This window comes from Gouania willdenowi, chromosome 6 (assembly GCF_900634775.1).
Source record: "Gouania willdenowi chromosome 6, fGouWil2.1, whole genome shotgun sequence".
NCBI lineage: Eukaryota > Metazoa > Chordata > Actinopteri > Blenniiformes > Gobiesocidae > Gouania > Gouania willdenowi.
In genome coordinates this window covers 25,284,971-25,302,812 of record NC_041049.1, presented here as the reverse complement: position 1 = coordinate 25,302,812, position 17,842 = coordinate 25,284,971, and the positions used below count along the sequence as shown (strand labels likewise).

The following is a 17,842-nucleotide window of genomic DNA, read 5'->3' as shown; positions in this document are numbered from 1 at the left end:
CTTCATAACTTTAAGGAGAGTGAAAAAGAAGCGAGCCAGGTGTGTCGCTTTAGCCATTTGCTGTGATGGCTGCTACATCTTTACAACAGACTGTTTGGAAGCAGAGTCGGTGTCAACAGTGGTGATGATGTAGGAGTCAGAAAGAAAGCACCTCGGCCAACCAGATTGCAGTCGCATTGCAAAAAATCAGATAAGTATCTGATATGACAGTGACCTGGGTCGGAGTTGAAAAAATCTGAATTGTTCAGACTGTCTCTAACAGATCGGACACAGGTCACATATGGGCGAAAAGATCGGACTTGGGTCGCATTTGCCTGTAGAGTGAACATAGCCTAAAGTTACACATCATTTTTTAAGGAAACCTCCACTGTTTTCAAATGTTTGGCCTTAAAGCTTCTAAATATACTTATTAAAAGATTTGTGCACCACATTCATTTTATCTTTTAAAGATGGGCTTCATAGTCTGTGATCTGCCATCTTGATGCAAAGCACCATGGGTTGATTTATTTGAGATTCATTTATAATTTCTTTTTTTTAATGGAACAATATGTATTAAAAAAAAACATTTTCATGTAATTACTTGGGATTGTAGCCAGGGGGGTAATATGTATCCCTTGTCCATTAGCAGGATGCCATATTTGTGGTTCAGCAGCTCATTATTTGCACTGCAGCCCCATTAAATTTGCTTCATTTACATTGGTAATCAGGTGGACAAAGGAACTAAATGTGTCGGATTCTGCTTTACCAGCTGGAACCGGATGTGTCAGATGACGAAAGACGAGGAAATGAAACAGACAAGTTTTTTTTTTTTCTTAAGAAATAATCAATAAAGCTAGTCAAGTAGCTATCAAACCTATGTTGCTATCACAATGGCACCCTGCCATTAGGTCCATCACCCTCTCTGTCAATAATGGATAAAATAATATGAAAGATTCATCCACAGACATAGAAACCAACCTACTGTAGTTACAATAATGTTTTCTGCCTTTTTTACTTGTCCCCAAATCAGCTGGGATTTATATACGAAGATGAAGTCAGATGGCCCCAAATAAAGTTGAAGTGTTATGAATAAGGTATTTATTATTTACAAAAATATACTACAGCAGTTATAAGTAGAAGTAGTAAGATAGCAGTAGAATTAAACTGTTTTTTGTACATCATGGCACAATCACACAATGGGACGGTATCTTTGACTTTGGACAGCATTTGATTTCCATTAGGAAAGGTAATCTAACTGCATCTTTTGTTAAAATTGCTGGTTATTAATAAAATTAGAGACTAAGTTTTTTTTTACATGTGAAGTTACGTGCCTGTTGCTGCTGTCAGCAAACCATTAAGAGCCACAATAACATCCAGCAGCATCACAACAAGCCACACAGCTAAACACTTTTTTTAACTTCAAAAAATGATACAGCATCCTTACATGATGCTTGCTTAGTTCAATCTCTTTTGGAAAAGCTTTCTGTTAGAAAGTGAACATGCACCTCAGGTTTGAAGCATTATAAAACCCATCTTTTCTGGGATAAATGTCCTGTGCTCACTGCTCACAGTCACATTTTCAGAGTTATGGTTTCCCAGGGGCTTCTACTTTGCCCAGAGCCACATTCATAAAGTGGATGTTGTAGCATAAAGTACTTGCTTTTGTGGGAAGCGATGCTGCTTACGTGCACACAAGACAATGCAGAGCAGTTTAGACTCTACTTCAGAAACCCACAGTCATTTTTTTGCTGTTTCTTTTTGCCCCTTGCTGTAATTTCGCTGTATTTTGTGCGATCTGTGTTTGTGCTGAGCTTGTGTGATGCTGGAGCATGCTGTCAGCAATAAAAAAAAAAAGACAGCTGTGCAGCACAGATAAACATTTAGGTAGAACACAATGTGCTGAAAACACTAATTTAGAAGCTTTTAAGAAAGAATAGAGTGAAGTAGCATTAAAAAGTCCCAGAAATATCAGCCAAAAGTCTGTGTGAGCCACACAGGACTGAGCAAAGAACAGCTCATATAGCAACATGTTCAGCAACCATGTTGTTAACATAGGGGACACAATCAAAAGGTGATCGATTCCAGCTGCATTGTGTGAACTGTTGGGTATTACCAACAAGAAATGGAAATCCAAATATAGAGGAACAAAGAAATTACACTAACTCTAACCAGCAGGGAATCCAACCTGATTCTCCACATAGTGATATACGCTGTGAAACATGGATTAAATAGGTCTTCAAACTGATTCCATGGAAATGTTGATGCTCTATCGTGTCATTCTCTCTGCCTAATTGGGCTGTTTTTCTCACGATTTTACCCTTTCCCAAAGAAAGACAGCAAATCCTCAAGTGTGTGGGGGAAAGCCGACAACTCCGGACTCATGATCTTGTGATTTGGGACGTGGAAGAGAATGTAGATAATCAAGAACAAGTAATGCTGCGTTCCAGGTAACTTCGATCTCTGAGTTCAACCAATTTCAGCGACAACACACCAAAATATCTCAAACATGACTGACCACTATAGTATTCTTTTGTTTCTTTCAACTTTACCGTGTAGGAGCTCTGACTTCAGATGGTGTTACAAGTCACTTTTTCAAGTAGGAGGTCGGAAATGTGTGCAGTTCCTGAGATATTGGAAGCTGAAAATTTAAGAAAAATAAATATGCACGTAAATCAACACATACCCCCCTCACTAAATTGTCCATAAAATCATTCATCTGATCAAACTAAAAATGTACAGTGTGACTACTGAATAACCACAGGACAATTGGTAAACATTTCAGTTTTTTTTTTAGACTAAAGTGTGTGGGATGTTCTGACTATTTGTTGAAGTGACATGAAATTACCCTTTTGTAGAACCTTTTATTCATGTTTTTAATGATGGCACTTTGTGTATTCTCTGCTATTTGAATTCAATGGACACCTTTGATGTTATTCCTAAGAGACCAAACAGAACAAACAAAAATCAGGATTCATTCTTACTTCTTTGTTGGTGTGATCAGAACACTCATTGCCACTTTGTGGTAAAGCACAAGTCAGTTTTTTTGTGTTTTCTTCACTCGTGAGTAACAGCGTGCACGCTTCTTAGTTTGTGTATGCATACTGTATATGTGACTATTCATTAATGATGTGAACAGTCTATGTACATGACTCAAAGCTAATCAAATTACAGGGAGCTGAGACACATGCTAAGTTGTTTACTGAAGGCCCAAACATGTTCCAGACCCAAACACACACTGACTTTTAACGCATACGTACACTGTTGTCATATAAGTAAAAAAAGAAAAAATTTTAAAAAAATCAGGAAATTTAAAAAAAATTAATTTTTAGAATTTTGAAATTATGAATGTATCAAATTTAATTGAGAACTTTTGTTGTGTTTAAATAGTTTAAATAGTGAATTTGTAATGTCTGGATGGGCTCATATAAGCAAGTTGCTTCAGCCCAATCCCTTTTTGGTTGAGATGTATTTGGTGAATTAGGTTTTTGTCAATGTACTGTGCACTGAATGGACAACCAAATAAAATGTATTCATTCATTCATATGATGTATTGCAATCTTATTGTGGGAGTAGGTGGAGCTGTACACGTTGTTAGATCCAGTGACGTGCAGTCAGGGTAGGCAAGGTAGGCAGTGCCTACCCAAGGGTGAATTGATATTTTGATTATTTGTTTTAATTATAATATAATTATAATATAGTTATAAATGATTTATTTTTCAATTTCAGATAGATAGCCTACAGTACCTATAAGTTTGAAAGTGTTTTCATAGCCCAAATTACTAAACATCGCTATTTCCTGGTACGGCAGAGATTCTGCACAGTCTCGCTCCACTGTAAGGCAGGAGGAGGCCACACCCCCTCCCAAATTCACATTGCTGCTCTGCCTCTGTTTCCATAGCGTGTTTTTATGTGTTTGCGGATGCGTAGTCAGATCCCCAAGATGAAAACCATTTACATAAAAAGACAGCTCTCTACGCTGCCTTTGGATGTAACCCTGCTATGCTAAATGCTATACGTACGTTCACAGTGCATTAGTGAATTGATACAGCATGGCTGCTTCTGCTATGTTCTCTAGCTAGTGGGCGGAATAACACTTCAAAAAGGATGACAGCACTAGAGACGATAAAGAAACTTTCTTTTGAGGAAAAGTGACAGCTTTTAAAGATGGGAGACAAACACCTGAGCTACCAGACCTTCAGCAAAAATTGTTTGTATTTTTCACAGTGAATGGTACAAAAGGAAGGATTGGCCTTGTGGATGCGCCTCACTGAGGCTGTTCTGAGTTGTTGTCATTTTCTCCGTGTTTCTGTGTTTCCAACACAAACAACTGATGCGCTGCCGTGTCATGAGATATATCTTGTTGGGAGAGTATGGAGGCTATATTAAATAATAGTTTATGTTTCTTTAATGGTGTTTTACGATGTTGATTTTGTTTGATTAACACTTGACAGCAGAAACATATGAAATTGTCATTGGTGGTCTCGATTTGCAACGTGCCTACCCAACCCTAGTGGTTACGGCACGTCACTGGTTAGATCTCAGAAGATCGGTGGTGGGACAGAATGGTTCTGTATGTGATATGCTGCATTGGGATTATTGGAGCACACACACACAGTACGATTAAAACTGTTCTATGCATTGCTGTCTCATAATGATTGTACTTTTTGTAGTGTTGACCTTTAACAGCATGTGCAGACAAGTAAAAAAAAACTAAAAAAAAACTGTTCTATGTTTGATTTTTATCTTCATGTGTGAAGTCTGTAAGATATAAAACATCTCTTCAGATTTAGAAAAATCCCTATGTGCTTACCTCGCTTAACTCTATTATTTGTGATGCCATGAGATGACCTGTGGTATTTGGTGCTCTATAAATAAAGTTGAATTAAACTGAATTGAAGGAATTATTATAAGAAGTCGTGCAGTGAAATGCTCTTACTCAGAAGAGGCAACAAGAAAGCAGGAGCAGAATGCAATGTTGCTCTTTGAGCCAGAGTCTACTCCAAAACAAAATAACATTTATATTTCAGCACCACTGCCTTGCTCTATCAGATCACAGAAACCAGAAGTCAAAATAAAGAAATCACTCCATCCTACGTACAAGGCAGTTCCCACAAACAAACATCGAAACGTTTTGAAAAAAAAGTGTTGCCTTGGCTTATGAAATCAACATGGACGTGTATGCTGCTGTGTATGTTTTCTGGTTCGAGCGAGTGCTGAACACCTGATCAAAGAGGATATTATTGGAGACAATTGGAGTGAAGTGCAGCCAAGGTCTGCCTCTCACCCTCAGTAACACTGCTCTTTATCAATATCCTCATAGTCAAGATCTAAGTCCTCTCTCGCTGTTTTCCTCCTCTCACCTGCCCTGAACAATCATTCTCCAGCCTTGACAATTCAGAGCACAAACACCTACTCCTCAACGTCACTTACCGCTGTTCTTTTAATCTGTCACAGCTCTTTAGACTGCAAATCATCATAGGACTAAAAGAAACTCACCCAATTCAGCACATCGCTAGACAAGTAAGATTGCACTCCCTTTGGAATCGCTTACAAAAACAAAAAAGGTTGAAGTGCAGGTCCTGTACATTTACCTCGAGTCGTAGGTAAAGCTAGAACTGACAAAATGTAGATTCATGGTAATATATTACATGTTCAAAACTCTTAACACAGTCTGCATGCATCATGTATCTCAGCTCAACAGTTACTCTCATCCCCACAAATGTTTCTCACTGACAAAATACTTCATACACATCTCAAAAGATGCTCCATCAACCACAACACTAGCAAATAAACTCACTGTGGAAACTAAGGCTGAACGATTAATTTTGTAAAATCTGGCTCAATACATTCCCTTTTTTATGCTAACAAGCATTGGTCAAAACTGAAGTCACATGTTCAAAACTCTTAACACAGTCTGCATGTCCATCGGGCATCTCAGCTCAACAGTTAATGTCATCTCCTAAAGTGTTTCTCACCAACAAAACACTTCATACACGGCTCAAAAGAAGCTGAATCAACCACAACACTAACAAATAAACTCCCTTTAGAACAGCTATTCTCAACTGGTGGGTCAGGACCCAAAAGTGGGTCGCAGACCTGTACTGGGTGGGTCGTGGACAACTGGTCAAAAATAAATAAATACTTAATGTCTCTCATGTTGGACTTGTCTTTTATTTTGACATGCATGCTGTGAAATGCCTGTTGTACAGGAAAATATATAGATTTATGTTTTAAAAAGATTATATATGTGTGTTTTCAACAGTTATTTTTGAAAAACTAAATCAAGTTGGTTGAATCAGACAAGTAAAAAAAAGTGGGTCGCGATTTAATTATCGTGGCAAAATGTGGGTCCCTGGGTGACATGACTGGATTGATGGATGGATGAATGGATGGATGGACTGATGGATAGATGAATGGATGGATGGACTGATGGATAGATAAATGGATGATGAATTGATAGGGATGTAACGATTAATCGTAAGGCAGTTAAAAATCGATTCATAGGTATCAAGGTTCACATCGATGCTGTGAAAAATGAATCGCAGTACTTTTTTTAACCAGCAGAGGGCGAGTGTTGGCCAATACAGTAAAATTACTTTTTTTTTTTTTTTTGTAAGTCCAATTGTTAAGGCACAAAATACATTTTCAGTTGCACTTTTAAAAAGAAAAAGAACTATTATGCAGTTTTGTATTGTTTACTATAGAACCAGAATTGAAAAAATAAGCTTCTTCTTCATTTGTATTATTCCTTTATTTATTTCATTCAAGATTTACTTTTAGTTAAATTGCATTGTTTTGAATAGTTTATCAAGGGATTCTTTTGACAATGAAAAATTGTACAGTATTTTCCCAAAAAAAATAAAGTAATATTTTTCAGTAATTTATATACATTCCCATTTTGTAAAATAAATCATGAGAGAATCGTATCGTGAACCCAGTATCGTGAATCAAATCGTATCGGGAGTTGAGTGAATCGTAACATCCCCATGAATTGATAATGGTTGGATGAATAAATTGATGGATCAGTGATATCCCGAAAAAAAAAGTTGTAGACAAAAACAAAAGTATGAGGCTAAAACCCGTGGCGAGAAATCACTGCAGCAACGCTGCTGCCGTGGGTGGATAGCACGTGACAACTAGGGGGGTCATATTCTGCCCCCCAGAATATTTTGCAAAAATTATGCTAAATGATGGCTTTTGGTGCATTATATTAGTGTAATTGTGGCTTTTCTTCTGTCTATTTTGTAACACTTTTCTTAGCGTGATGTATTTTCTCACCTAGTTTTTGTAAACATGATGCATTTACAAGTTGGAATCTGGTATCCATGATAATGCTGTCTGGCACTGTAACATACTGTATCTGCATGATTAACATGATTTTTGTGTGGCTTTCTTGTAGTTGGTTTTGGTAATATATTTAGTTGTATCAATGCACATTAATATTCATAATATATCTAACACAAGCACATTTTAATGAAGCACAAAAGTTGATCATGGATGTTTAAAGTCTGTGTAAAGCAGAAATACATTTGTGTTATGAGTTTGAGGTTTCAGCGGAAAGGTCTCCTCCACCCGAGTCCGAATACGTGTATCTCTCCCGGATAGAGTCAGAACTGTGCCCGCTAGAAGCGAAACACAAAAAAGTGCTAATTTCATGGAAAATGTAGCACCAGTGGATGCATTTTATTCCCCGAATCCAAATATGTGGTTTGTTTTTGGCTAGGAGCCGAATTGCACCCGCTGGAAGTTTGGTGTGCTTCGCAGCAGGGTCGTGTTTCTGCTTTTTTTTTTTTTTTTTTTTTTTTCCCTCTTTTTTTTCTCGTGTTTATGCTAATGATGGCTGATGGGAGAGGCATGTAAAGCTTCTGCCTGGTAGCCTGGAAACCATCCTAATCTTCTTTCATAGAGGAGTTTAGTCTGGAAGCGCTCAACAGGCGTATGAGTTCTGGTGGCTGAGCGGGACGGGAAAAACACGTGCAGAGTAACCAATCAAACGATGAGCGGCCATAGCCACAATAGCGCGACAAGCTTTGTTCTTTTTACCTGAAAGGAGCCAGCAGACGAAAACAGCATGTAGTACGGTACAGACTTACAATTTTAAACCCTCTTCTTGTTGTGGTTTCAACAATATATCCAGGTCTTTTAAAACATAGCAGAGTCGCCATGTTTGTTTTGACACTGCTTGCCGAACAGGATATGATGTTTTTTCCTGTTCGGCTCGAGAAACGGCAGCATCACCTGACCCACTTCCATACAACAAGTAAGGAACAAGTAAGGAAGTGGGAGTGGCTTTGCCAGGCTACAACAAGTAAGGAAGTGGGAGTGGCTTTGCCAGGCTAGCTACTTTGTGGAGCATGAGATGAACTCTCACGAGACTTTGCGCGAGATTTAGAAAATGGCCACCGGAACAGCGTTGCAAAAGTTCCTCAAAGTGTGAAAAACTTCAATCTTACATGAATTTTAACAATTCTTTCGGTGCGAAAGGTGTACGGAATCATTTATGAACATGTTTATGAGTAGATGGCGGCCAGGAAGAGAGTAGTAGGCGATTCCGTCCACCACCTACGCTTGTGGACATCCCTGATGGATGGATGAATGGATTTATGGATAGATGGATCACTCTCAGAGATGATTAACAACATAAATAAATTCTGAATCGAAGGGACGATGGTGGAGGGATGCCATGCAATGATTGACATATTGGACCAGAATAAATCTCCATGACAACAAAACAGAGGAAACACAGCCCCAGTCTCCCAGTCTCTCAGGCTGGGAGCTGTGAGCGTACCCAGATCATGCAGTTCTCCACTGGGACAACACAAAGAGACTTTCCTCTCCTGTCTCATGTCTTCTTACACCCACACCTTCACTCTCTTCTTCCTGTCAATGCGTCTCTTTCCAACTTCTCTCCTGCATGGACAGCACCCCCCTCTCTCTCTGAGACTCTCCTGCTATGTTTGCCATGCCTGACAAAGCCTTGAGCGGCTGCCAGTGGGCCCTGAGAGCCGGCTGACTTCCTGCTAAAAATAAAAGCGCTGAGACTATAGTGGCAAGAGCAGTTTGGGAAACTCTGAGAGAAACGAGGTAGAGTAGGAAGGTAAGGAAGGAGAAAAGTGGTAAATTAGGAGAATAAGGCGACAAAGAAAGAGGGAATGATGCAGAGGACATGATGAGACGGGGGGAAGGTTGGGAGCAGATGGTGGAACCTGGCTTCGTTTGTACAGACGCTCCTCGCAAGATGAAAACGCTATAAAGCCAATCTCTAGGCAAATTCGATCTGCACACACCAAACAGCAGGAGTTACATTCATCTACAGTATGAGGCGGTGTGGGTGACAGAGGCAGGAATGAAAGGGAGTGAAAGAATAGGAATAGCCACATAAATATTTATACATGCAGAGAGGGGGAAATAATAGGAGCGAAGAACGGAGGGAGAGGGAACGGACAAACAGGCTGACTTCAGAGGCAGCAGCAGGCGCGCTAGCTTGGCTCGGTTTATCTTTTCTTTCCTCCCTCTCTCCCGTTGCCTCTCTCGCCGTTGGATTGCAGGCGTGTGGATTTGCAGCTCGTGCTCCCTGCAGCTCCAGTGCATGTGAGCAAGGAGGGTAGGGAAGGACAACAAGTTGGTGCCTTATACCCTCTGCACACTGTTCAACTAATGCCTGTCCTACCCTTCCTTTAATGACGAGCCAGAAACACAGAAGCCTCACACACCTTCTACACACAGGCTGCTGCTGGTCCACAGGGTGATAATGATGATGATGATGATGATGATGATGATGATGATGATGATGATAATGATAATGATGATGATGATGATGACAGGGAGGATGAAGGAGCTAATAGCACTAATTCATTTCTATAGCTCATTATGAGATCATTTCACTTTCCAACTTAATAATATTGATGATAATAACGTTTTAGAATTTATATTGGACTCAATCCATTCAATAGCCTAATATAAGCTCCCCAAAGGCTAATGGTGAAGTATTAGACACATGATGTTTGGATTCCAAGTATTTGCTCATAATTTATAAAAATAGGTACTTTACCAGTACACCCTCTCTCATTGGAAATGGCAAACATTTGTGCTAAATATGAATAAACCATACAGCTTGACATGAATATATAATATATAAGGTTAAAAAAAGTCTAACCCTACCTGACATACCCTCAGGCCTGCTTTAACAGCACATCTATAGTCACCAATGAGCTAAAATCTGATTTACAAACTCACTAAGATAAATACAGATGAGCCATAGTGGAGTTACATACTGCTGCACGAGCAAGAACAAGTTTTTGTATTTTCATGGAAACATTGGGACAAACAAGTGTAAGTGTTGCAGATGGAATTCTGTTAAAGATGATTGGATGTTTTGTTTGTGATCGATTTTTTAACATTTTTTTATTTAAGTGGATTTTTATAAAATAAAAAAAAATGTGTTGAATCGTACAAAGATGTTTCAAGTTTCACAATTAGTTCAAAGTTGTTGGTAGCTTGTAAAATAGAAGCATGATGATGGAACATAAAACATTTGAATGAATAAAGGAAATGTGTTGCATGTTGAAACGTAAATATTTCCTTTTTATGATACCGCTAGTCTTTCTTCATTATCTTACAGTCTAAATAAAGGTGCAGTATTATGAAAAAATCCCTTTATTATGGTTTTACTACAGTGATATACATCCCTTTAATCTGATTCAGAGGGCCAAAGTAAAAAAAGTTCTGTTTCCTCCCTCCCATGTTATTCCACATTTTGTAAAACTCAGCTCAAAAGAGGAGTTGGATTTTTCTCACGTTGTGACGTCACGTCACGGAAACTCCTTCTCCTGACAATCCTGGCTCCTCCTACCCAATAAGAATGTGAGCTCCTCCCTCTCAAACTACCTCAGGGGTAAAACAAACACTGCGGTTTAATATAGAACATATATTATACTTTATTGTCATATATGCAAAGCTATATACACAAAATGTGTTCTCTGCATTTAATCCCTCCCCGAGGAGCAGTGGGCAGGCACGGTGTAGCGCCCAGAGAGCAGTTAGGGTTAATATACAGAACTGATCAACATCCCACAGTGATGAACCAGGGTAGATTAGAACCAGTGACCCTCTGATTACAAGCGCGCTCTCTTAAACACTAGTCCCTTTATCCACAGATAATATATTTACGTTCAGTATATAAATCATCCAGTATGTAGATAATCCAAAGTACAGTGTGAGGGCTCAATCAGTTACATTTTTAGTAGCTGTTGTCATCTCGTATGGCCTTTGAGATGATCTGACGTGTTTGTGACCCAATGCGACGCAGCGGTTGGACAAAACAATGGACTATCACCTTAAATGGACCATTCCTGTAATCAGAATAGGTGCAAATGACAAGAAAGCGACGTAGCAGCTCTGGTGAGTGTTTGAAACAGCTGACTCAGCTGACAAAAACAATCTCTGCTGCTGATGTGATAAACGCACCCTGAAGCAGTGTTTGTCGGACTCACATCACAATAGCCACTTAAATAGCCATGTGTTTTACTGTAATGTGCAGTTTTTATAACAAGAGTGTGTGGATAGCAAAAGAAAATTGCTCTAGTGATCTGCCTCTTCTAGAGCGAGGCATGAAGTCAGTGTTTACAGACACACCCCACTCATGCAAAAACAACCCGTTTTTAGAAGCTTCAATAAAGTGACTTTTTAGGAGGCTAAAACTCTGGAAAACTGGGCAGTTTGGGAAAATAAACCACAAATACTATGCTGTTGGGGTTCTTAGAACAAATGGAGGTGGGCGAAAAATAGCATAATACTTGACCTTTAAAATAAAACTGTGAAAAGTTAGTATTTAAAAACTGTTAGCTCTCCATATTATTCAGTACCTTTGAAGTAGATCACAGTTTTATAAAGATTGGTGACCTCTGATCTAATCCTGCGATCATGAAAATGCGCCTGTGACAGTAATTTTCTCAATGACAAGTAAAACTTACAGACTAAATTTTTGGTACATGACTAGATAGGATGGGTTGTGTGCAGTAACCATTTTTATCATTGATTTAAAACTGAGGAAAAGTCTAAAAAACAATTCTAACTGTGCTTTAATGATGTGGACAGAGCCTAAAGTAAATGCAATAGCCATATATGAAAAAAATCAAAAATCAGATGCTAATCGGTTAATACTTTGACCTGGGATGGATGATCTAAAGCCTGCTTTCTTCCTTTCATGTCACAAAGAAACTTTGTAACACAAACCAGACTCAGTCTCACAAAAGAACTGCACTTAAAAATGTTCAGCATGGGTCACATGAAACCGTCTATTATTTATACCAAAGTGGTAAAGTAGGTTGTAATGTACAGCAGGAGGGCTTCCGTTATAGCTATGCTTTTATCCTGAACATATTTAAACTGAAAAAAAGAAAAAAATATAATGTTCACAGAGGAATTTTTTTCTATTCTTGAGCTCATCTGAATGTGTGGTGGTGCTTCAGAAATCCCTGGTCAATTCCCCTGCTGTGAAGCGATCAAAGGCCTCTGCATTTGTGAATCGTTATTGAAAATTAAAGGCAGAGGAAAAACACTAACCAGACTGCGACATCTGTACATCTTTACATCTACCATACAACTGACCTATTGTTTTGGCATGTTCCCTTTAGTGGTTGCCACAGCATGGAAAATGACCTGAATCAGATTTTCTCTGAGAGTCCTGGACAGAGGTGAAAGTAATGGATTACAAATGCTCACGTTACTGTAAGTGAGTTGCTTTTCTTTTTTTAGAATATTTCTAAGTAGTTAATTTTACTTGTACTTAAATACATATTAGAAGAAGTAAAGTAATTTGTTACATTTCTACACCCAACTGTTACTCAGTAAATTATTACGCAGCTTGGAGAAGTGCTGACCTAGCCAGTCGTTGAACTTCTTGACCTCGGAGGGCAGCCCCAGCTCGGTGAAGTCTCCAGCGTGTATGAAAACGTCCCCGTATGGCATCTGGATGGCGTCGGTGCGGGAGTGTGTGTCTGAGATGCACACGAAGCGCGTGTAGCCCGGCCGCTTCGGGGTGTCGTGAGCCATGGGGTCCACCCTGTGACCACAGAGAGAGAAGGAAAAACAAGAGAAATGATAAGAGAGTGTAAAGGAAAGCAGGTCAAGGCTCGCAATAGCAGTGGTTTGAATTTAACATCCAGCAGAAGAATCCTCCCCACAGACTGAGGTAGAGGAGAACACCACAGACACTGCATGGGACAGGAAGCCACTTTAAAAGCATAGCATGAGGGACAGAAAGAGAAATGTGCACAGACATCTAGAAAAAGTGCAGCGTCCTGTGGGATTTCCTGCAAATGTGCAGATCTTCAGAGTCTCCAGAGGGAAGAGGGGAGCTGGTGAATAACCATGGCCCACTTTAGTGAGGTTTCCTCAGGTACGGTAACAGCCACCGCTGCCTCCTTCTCCTCCATCACAAGAGAAGTCAAAAACCACATACACAAAGTACTGTTGCTAAGGTAGAAGCAAAGAAACACAACACATAAAAAATGCTGTGTATATCTACAGTGGTGTATAGAAGTATAAAAAAAAGTATTACAGAGAAACAGTGTGTCTGCATCAGTAACCACTGTAGCACAAGGCATGCAGCTTCATGTTTATTTCACTCTAGTTTAATCAGTCAAAACTTCTTTATTAAAAAACAAAAATCAGCTTTAAAACACTTGAAGATGGTGGCAGCAGTCCCTCCAGGAGACAGCGAGAGTAAAAGTTTTGAGTGTTTTGTCGTTCCAAGATGTTCAGCACGTAAAACTTACAGCCGAGAGACTTTGCTGAACATCAGAACAATGAACGTTGCTAAAATTGCGGCGCTCGGTTGTGATTTGGACATACTACGCCAGGACGGAATCCTAACCGGGACTACAATGGTTGTTACCTGCGTACGGAGTAAGCGGAGGCGCTGCCAAAGTAAACAAAGAAGGAGAAAGAGAGCCGGGATCCACGCTAGGCTAAAAGCTAACCCCTTCAAACTAGAGTTCAGATCCGGCCCAAAAAATATAGCCCGACCCAACCCCGACCCATTAACTTAAATTGTAGGCCCAAGCCCGAAGCAAACCTGATGTAAATTATTATTTTATTGAACATATTGCAGCCGGTAGATTAGTATCGCATGCCGCAGGGAGAGGGGGGGGCACGCACACAAACTCAAGGCAGCCCAAAAGGTATTGTAATGACATGACTCGAGCCGTTATCATAGTTATCATTTACAGGCTTTAATGGAGGTCGTAGTAACGCCAAAAACTAACAAACACACAAAGAACCGTCTTACACCGTCACACTCACACTACCGTGAGAACAGAATTGTTCCCTCTTTTCCCTGCTTACGCCCGCCCTTTCCCCAGCCTCTCAGCCAATCAACACTCAGAACACATGTAAACAAAGACACACATTGGCAGAATGAATACACACAAGTGGAACATCACCAAAACATAGAACCTAGTCGGTTACAGCATAGCAGACCAGATCAGATGGCCTGTGCATGGAGCGCAGACCTGACTGAAGCACACAATCATATTTGTTCCCTGCGCTCCAGCAGCAAGTGAGGAATGAGCAAAATCAGCAAATAATATTCAGTGAGTGTGAACGCTGAACAACTAAACGCAACACAACACTGTTATTATTCTGTCCCACGACTGACAGAAATCACTTTAGAAATTATACCACAACAATATAGAAGCGTTTTTGTGTTTATTGAAAAATAATATTAATGTAATAGAGATTTGAGAAAAAAAAGTTAAAAATGAATCCCGAGCCCAGCCCGACCCGGCAGCTGAGCGGGAAAATGAGGCTCAAGCCTGGCCCGAACTCGGTCTGGCTCAAGCTCGATCCAAGAATCTAAACTCTACTTCAAACCAGCCGTGCCGTCGCTTCTACTCTGAGACTGCTGTGTGTTTGCTTTCTCTGAAAACATGGCTCCACAATAACATCCCAGATGCGGCCATACAGCTGGAGGGCATGACATAATTCAGAGCGGACAGAGAGGCAGCTTGCTCAGGTAAGAGCCGAGGCGGGGGTCTGTGCATCTGCATTAACAAAGAATGGTGTGTTAATGCCACGTTAGCCTCCATACACTGGTCCCAGCTGGCAGAGTTCCTCATTGTGAAATGTCGTCCATTTTACATGGCGAGGGAGTTCACCAACGTGATCATAGTGGTTGTTTACATAGCCCCAAGCGCCAAGACTAAAGCCAATGCACTCGGAGAACTGCACGACGCCATCAACGAACTGTTAAACATACATCCAGACAGCTTTGTAGTGGTTGGGGGTATTTTAACCACACCAGTTTAAAGACTATGCTCCCTAAGTTTAAGCAATTTGTGGACTTTAAAACATGCTGGACTTGGTGTATTCAAACTTACCTGATGTATACAAAGTAACACCCCGCTCCCACCTCGGTCACTCTGATCAACTTTCTTTTATGCTGGTAACTGCTTAGAAACCCCTATCAATGCGCAGCAGGCCTGTTAAAAAAACATGTCCGGATCTGGCCGGAGGGTGCATCCTCAGCACTACAGGACCTCCCAGGGTGATCAAACTGATATTGAGGAGTATGCTAAGGCAGTAACTGGCTACATGCTAAAGTGCACAGAAGATGTAACTGTGATGAAGACCTTCACTGCACGTGGCAACCAAAAACCCTGGATGACCACTGCGGTGTGTTCACTGCTGAAGGCCCCAGAGGCAACAGTCAGGGCAGGAAACAGGACTGCTCTCCACTCATCCAGATCTGCGCTCTCAAAAAAGATCAAGACAGCAAAACGCACTCACGCAGAGAAAATCCAGGGAAACCTCAGTGTCACAGGAAACACCGGAAGAATGTGGCAGTGAGTACAAGCACTGACGGACTAACAACTTCTTTGCACGGTTTGAAGAAGCAAACCCGACAATCAAAGAGAGGGCTGGTCCTTCTCCTTCATCTGTCTCCTTCACCATCCATGTACCAGACACACGGCGGACACTAATTAGGGTCAATCCATGGAAAGCTGCAGGGATTAAACACCGGAGGAGAAGCCGCCTGCTTGGCTCTGAAGAGTACGGAGCTCCCCTGTCTCCCCCATCCACGGTTAGGAGAAGAAAACAGTAAAGATTTAACAAAATAATTACAACATCCACTCGGTCCGTGAAATGGATATTAATCTGCTTTTGGTTTGCAGTTTATTTGCATCCATAGGTTGTCATAGCAACGACAGAAGAATGTTCGTTGTTGTTTACATAAACCAAATGGATACGATGAGAGTTAAGGATACATTTCTCAGTAGAAATGTCATCTAAACAATTCTAAAGCCACAATCTATTTTGAAATAAGGCAATTTGCCGCAACAATATACAAGATGTCCGCCATGTTTTTCATTGAGTAGATAGCAGTCAAGCCCCATGACGTCAGCCTGTTGAAAAGACTCAGCAGAACAAACTCTAAGCATCTTAAGGACCCTCAGCATCAAAACTTAACGCCAAATGGGTACCCCTGTGCAGAAAAAGGAATGTTTCAACGGTGTATTCCTTTATAATTGTCCTGTGTTCCATTCTCCTTGCCCCGCGGACCACTGCTCTCACTGTAATACAGTTTAAGCTGCATTCTACAGTGCTACATCAGCCGTGGCTGCAGCAGCAGGAAAGGAAGAACGCTGCACGCAAAAAACACTATGTGACAAAACCCAACCACCAGTTTTACTTATTTATATATATTTTTTTCAGTTCTAAATATCTGTCCAAACCCAACCCGTCTGGTGCCATCGGGTCCTGTCAGGGTTCGGTCGGGTAGCCATCCGCTTATCACAGTATCAGCTGTGCTCCGGTGATAACCAGTTGATGCGTGCCCACGCGGCGGCTTGGCTGATGACTGCAGTTACACTAACCACCGTGGTGTCACTATGGAGTCTGATTTCCTGATCCTGCCCTATGTTTCTTTAACTCGTTAAAGTTATATGCATCCCACAGGTAATACTTTGTGCACTTGATAATTAACTCATTGAGTGCCATTCACGACTATAGACGCTATTTGGTTTAGTAACGTTGAGTGTTCTTCGGCTGGGGTTGCTAGGAGACAGTGTGACGAAGGTCTGCCGTGAATATCTAACTTGTACAATGATGTAGTGACCAACTGGTGACATGTAGGTGGCAGCAGCGCACCTTTGAATGAGAGATCACCTGTGATGGGCAGAGCTCAGAGGGAGAGGAAAAGACTTTACAAGACAGAAAATGGAGCTACGAGAGTTAATGCTGAAGTTCCCAGCAGCTCACAGCAGTGCACAGTCGACCAGACCATGTGTGGAAATAAGTGGACTATTGAGTGTCACAATGGTGAAAGAAAACAAAAAAAAAAAACGGGGCAAGCGCTGACACTCGGCATGTCCGGGAGGAGGAGAAAGTTGTGTCGAGAATGACTGGAGGAATGCCAAAATACAGTAAGCAAACCATTCAATTCTGACACAGATAAAATAATAACAATTTTGCCATCAAAAGCCCTGTCTCAGTGTTGTTTTTGTAGTTTTATAGAAGGAAACCAATGTTGAGGTGTCACTAAAGCAAAAAAAAAAAAAAAACCCTTCAAAGTCACTGACAGGTTTTTTCAAAAAAATGCTTTTTTTCTCTGCTTTTTGTCACAAACTGGTGATATGTGTGAAACTTGCATCTATTCAACTGCTGGTTATGGATGAATGAAACAAGCTATAAACAAAAAAAAGATTCCGATTGTCATAGTACAAAATATTCTGTGAAAATATTCACCACCACCCCCAGCCAGACAAAATTTGAAACTAAATGAGTTAAAAATGTCAGTTGTTCAAAAAGGTAAAAACTGCGATTCTTCTTCAAAACTCATAAAAAACACACATAAAATAGA

At 40.5% G+C, this 17,842-nt stretch overlaps 1 protein-coding gene across 1 annotated transcript in view; it reads right to left on the bottom strand.

Annotated features, from left to right (window-relative positions):
- mpped1 (metallophosphoesterase domain containing 1) overlaps positions 1-17,842 on the bottom strand; it is a 107,738-nt gene that overhangs the window by 78,832 nt on the left and 11,064 nt on the right. Inside the window, exon 3 of the mRNA XM_028451796.1 lies at positions 12,861-13,042. Within this exon, the coding sequence (XP_028307597.1) occupies positions 12,861-13,042 (182 nt within the window). The remainder of the gene's footprint in view (positions 1-12,860; positions 13,043-17,842) is intronic.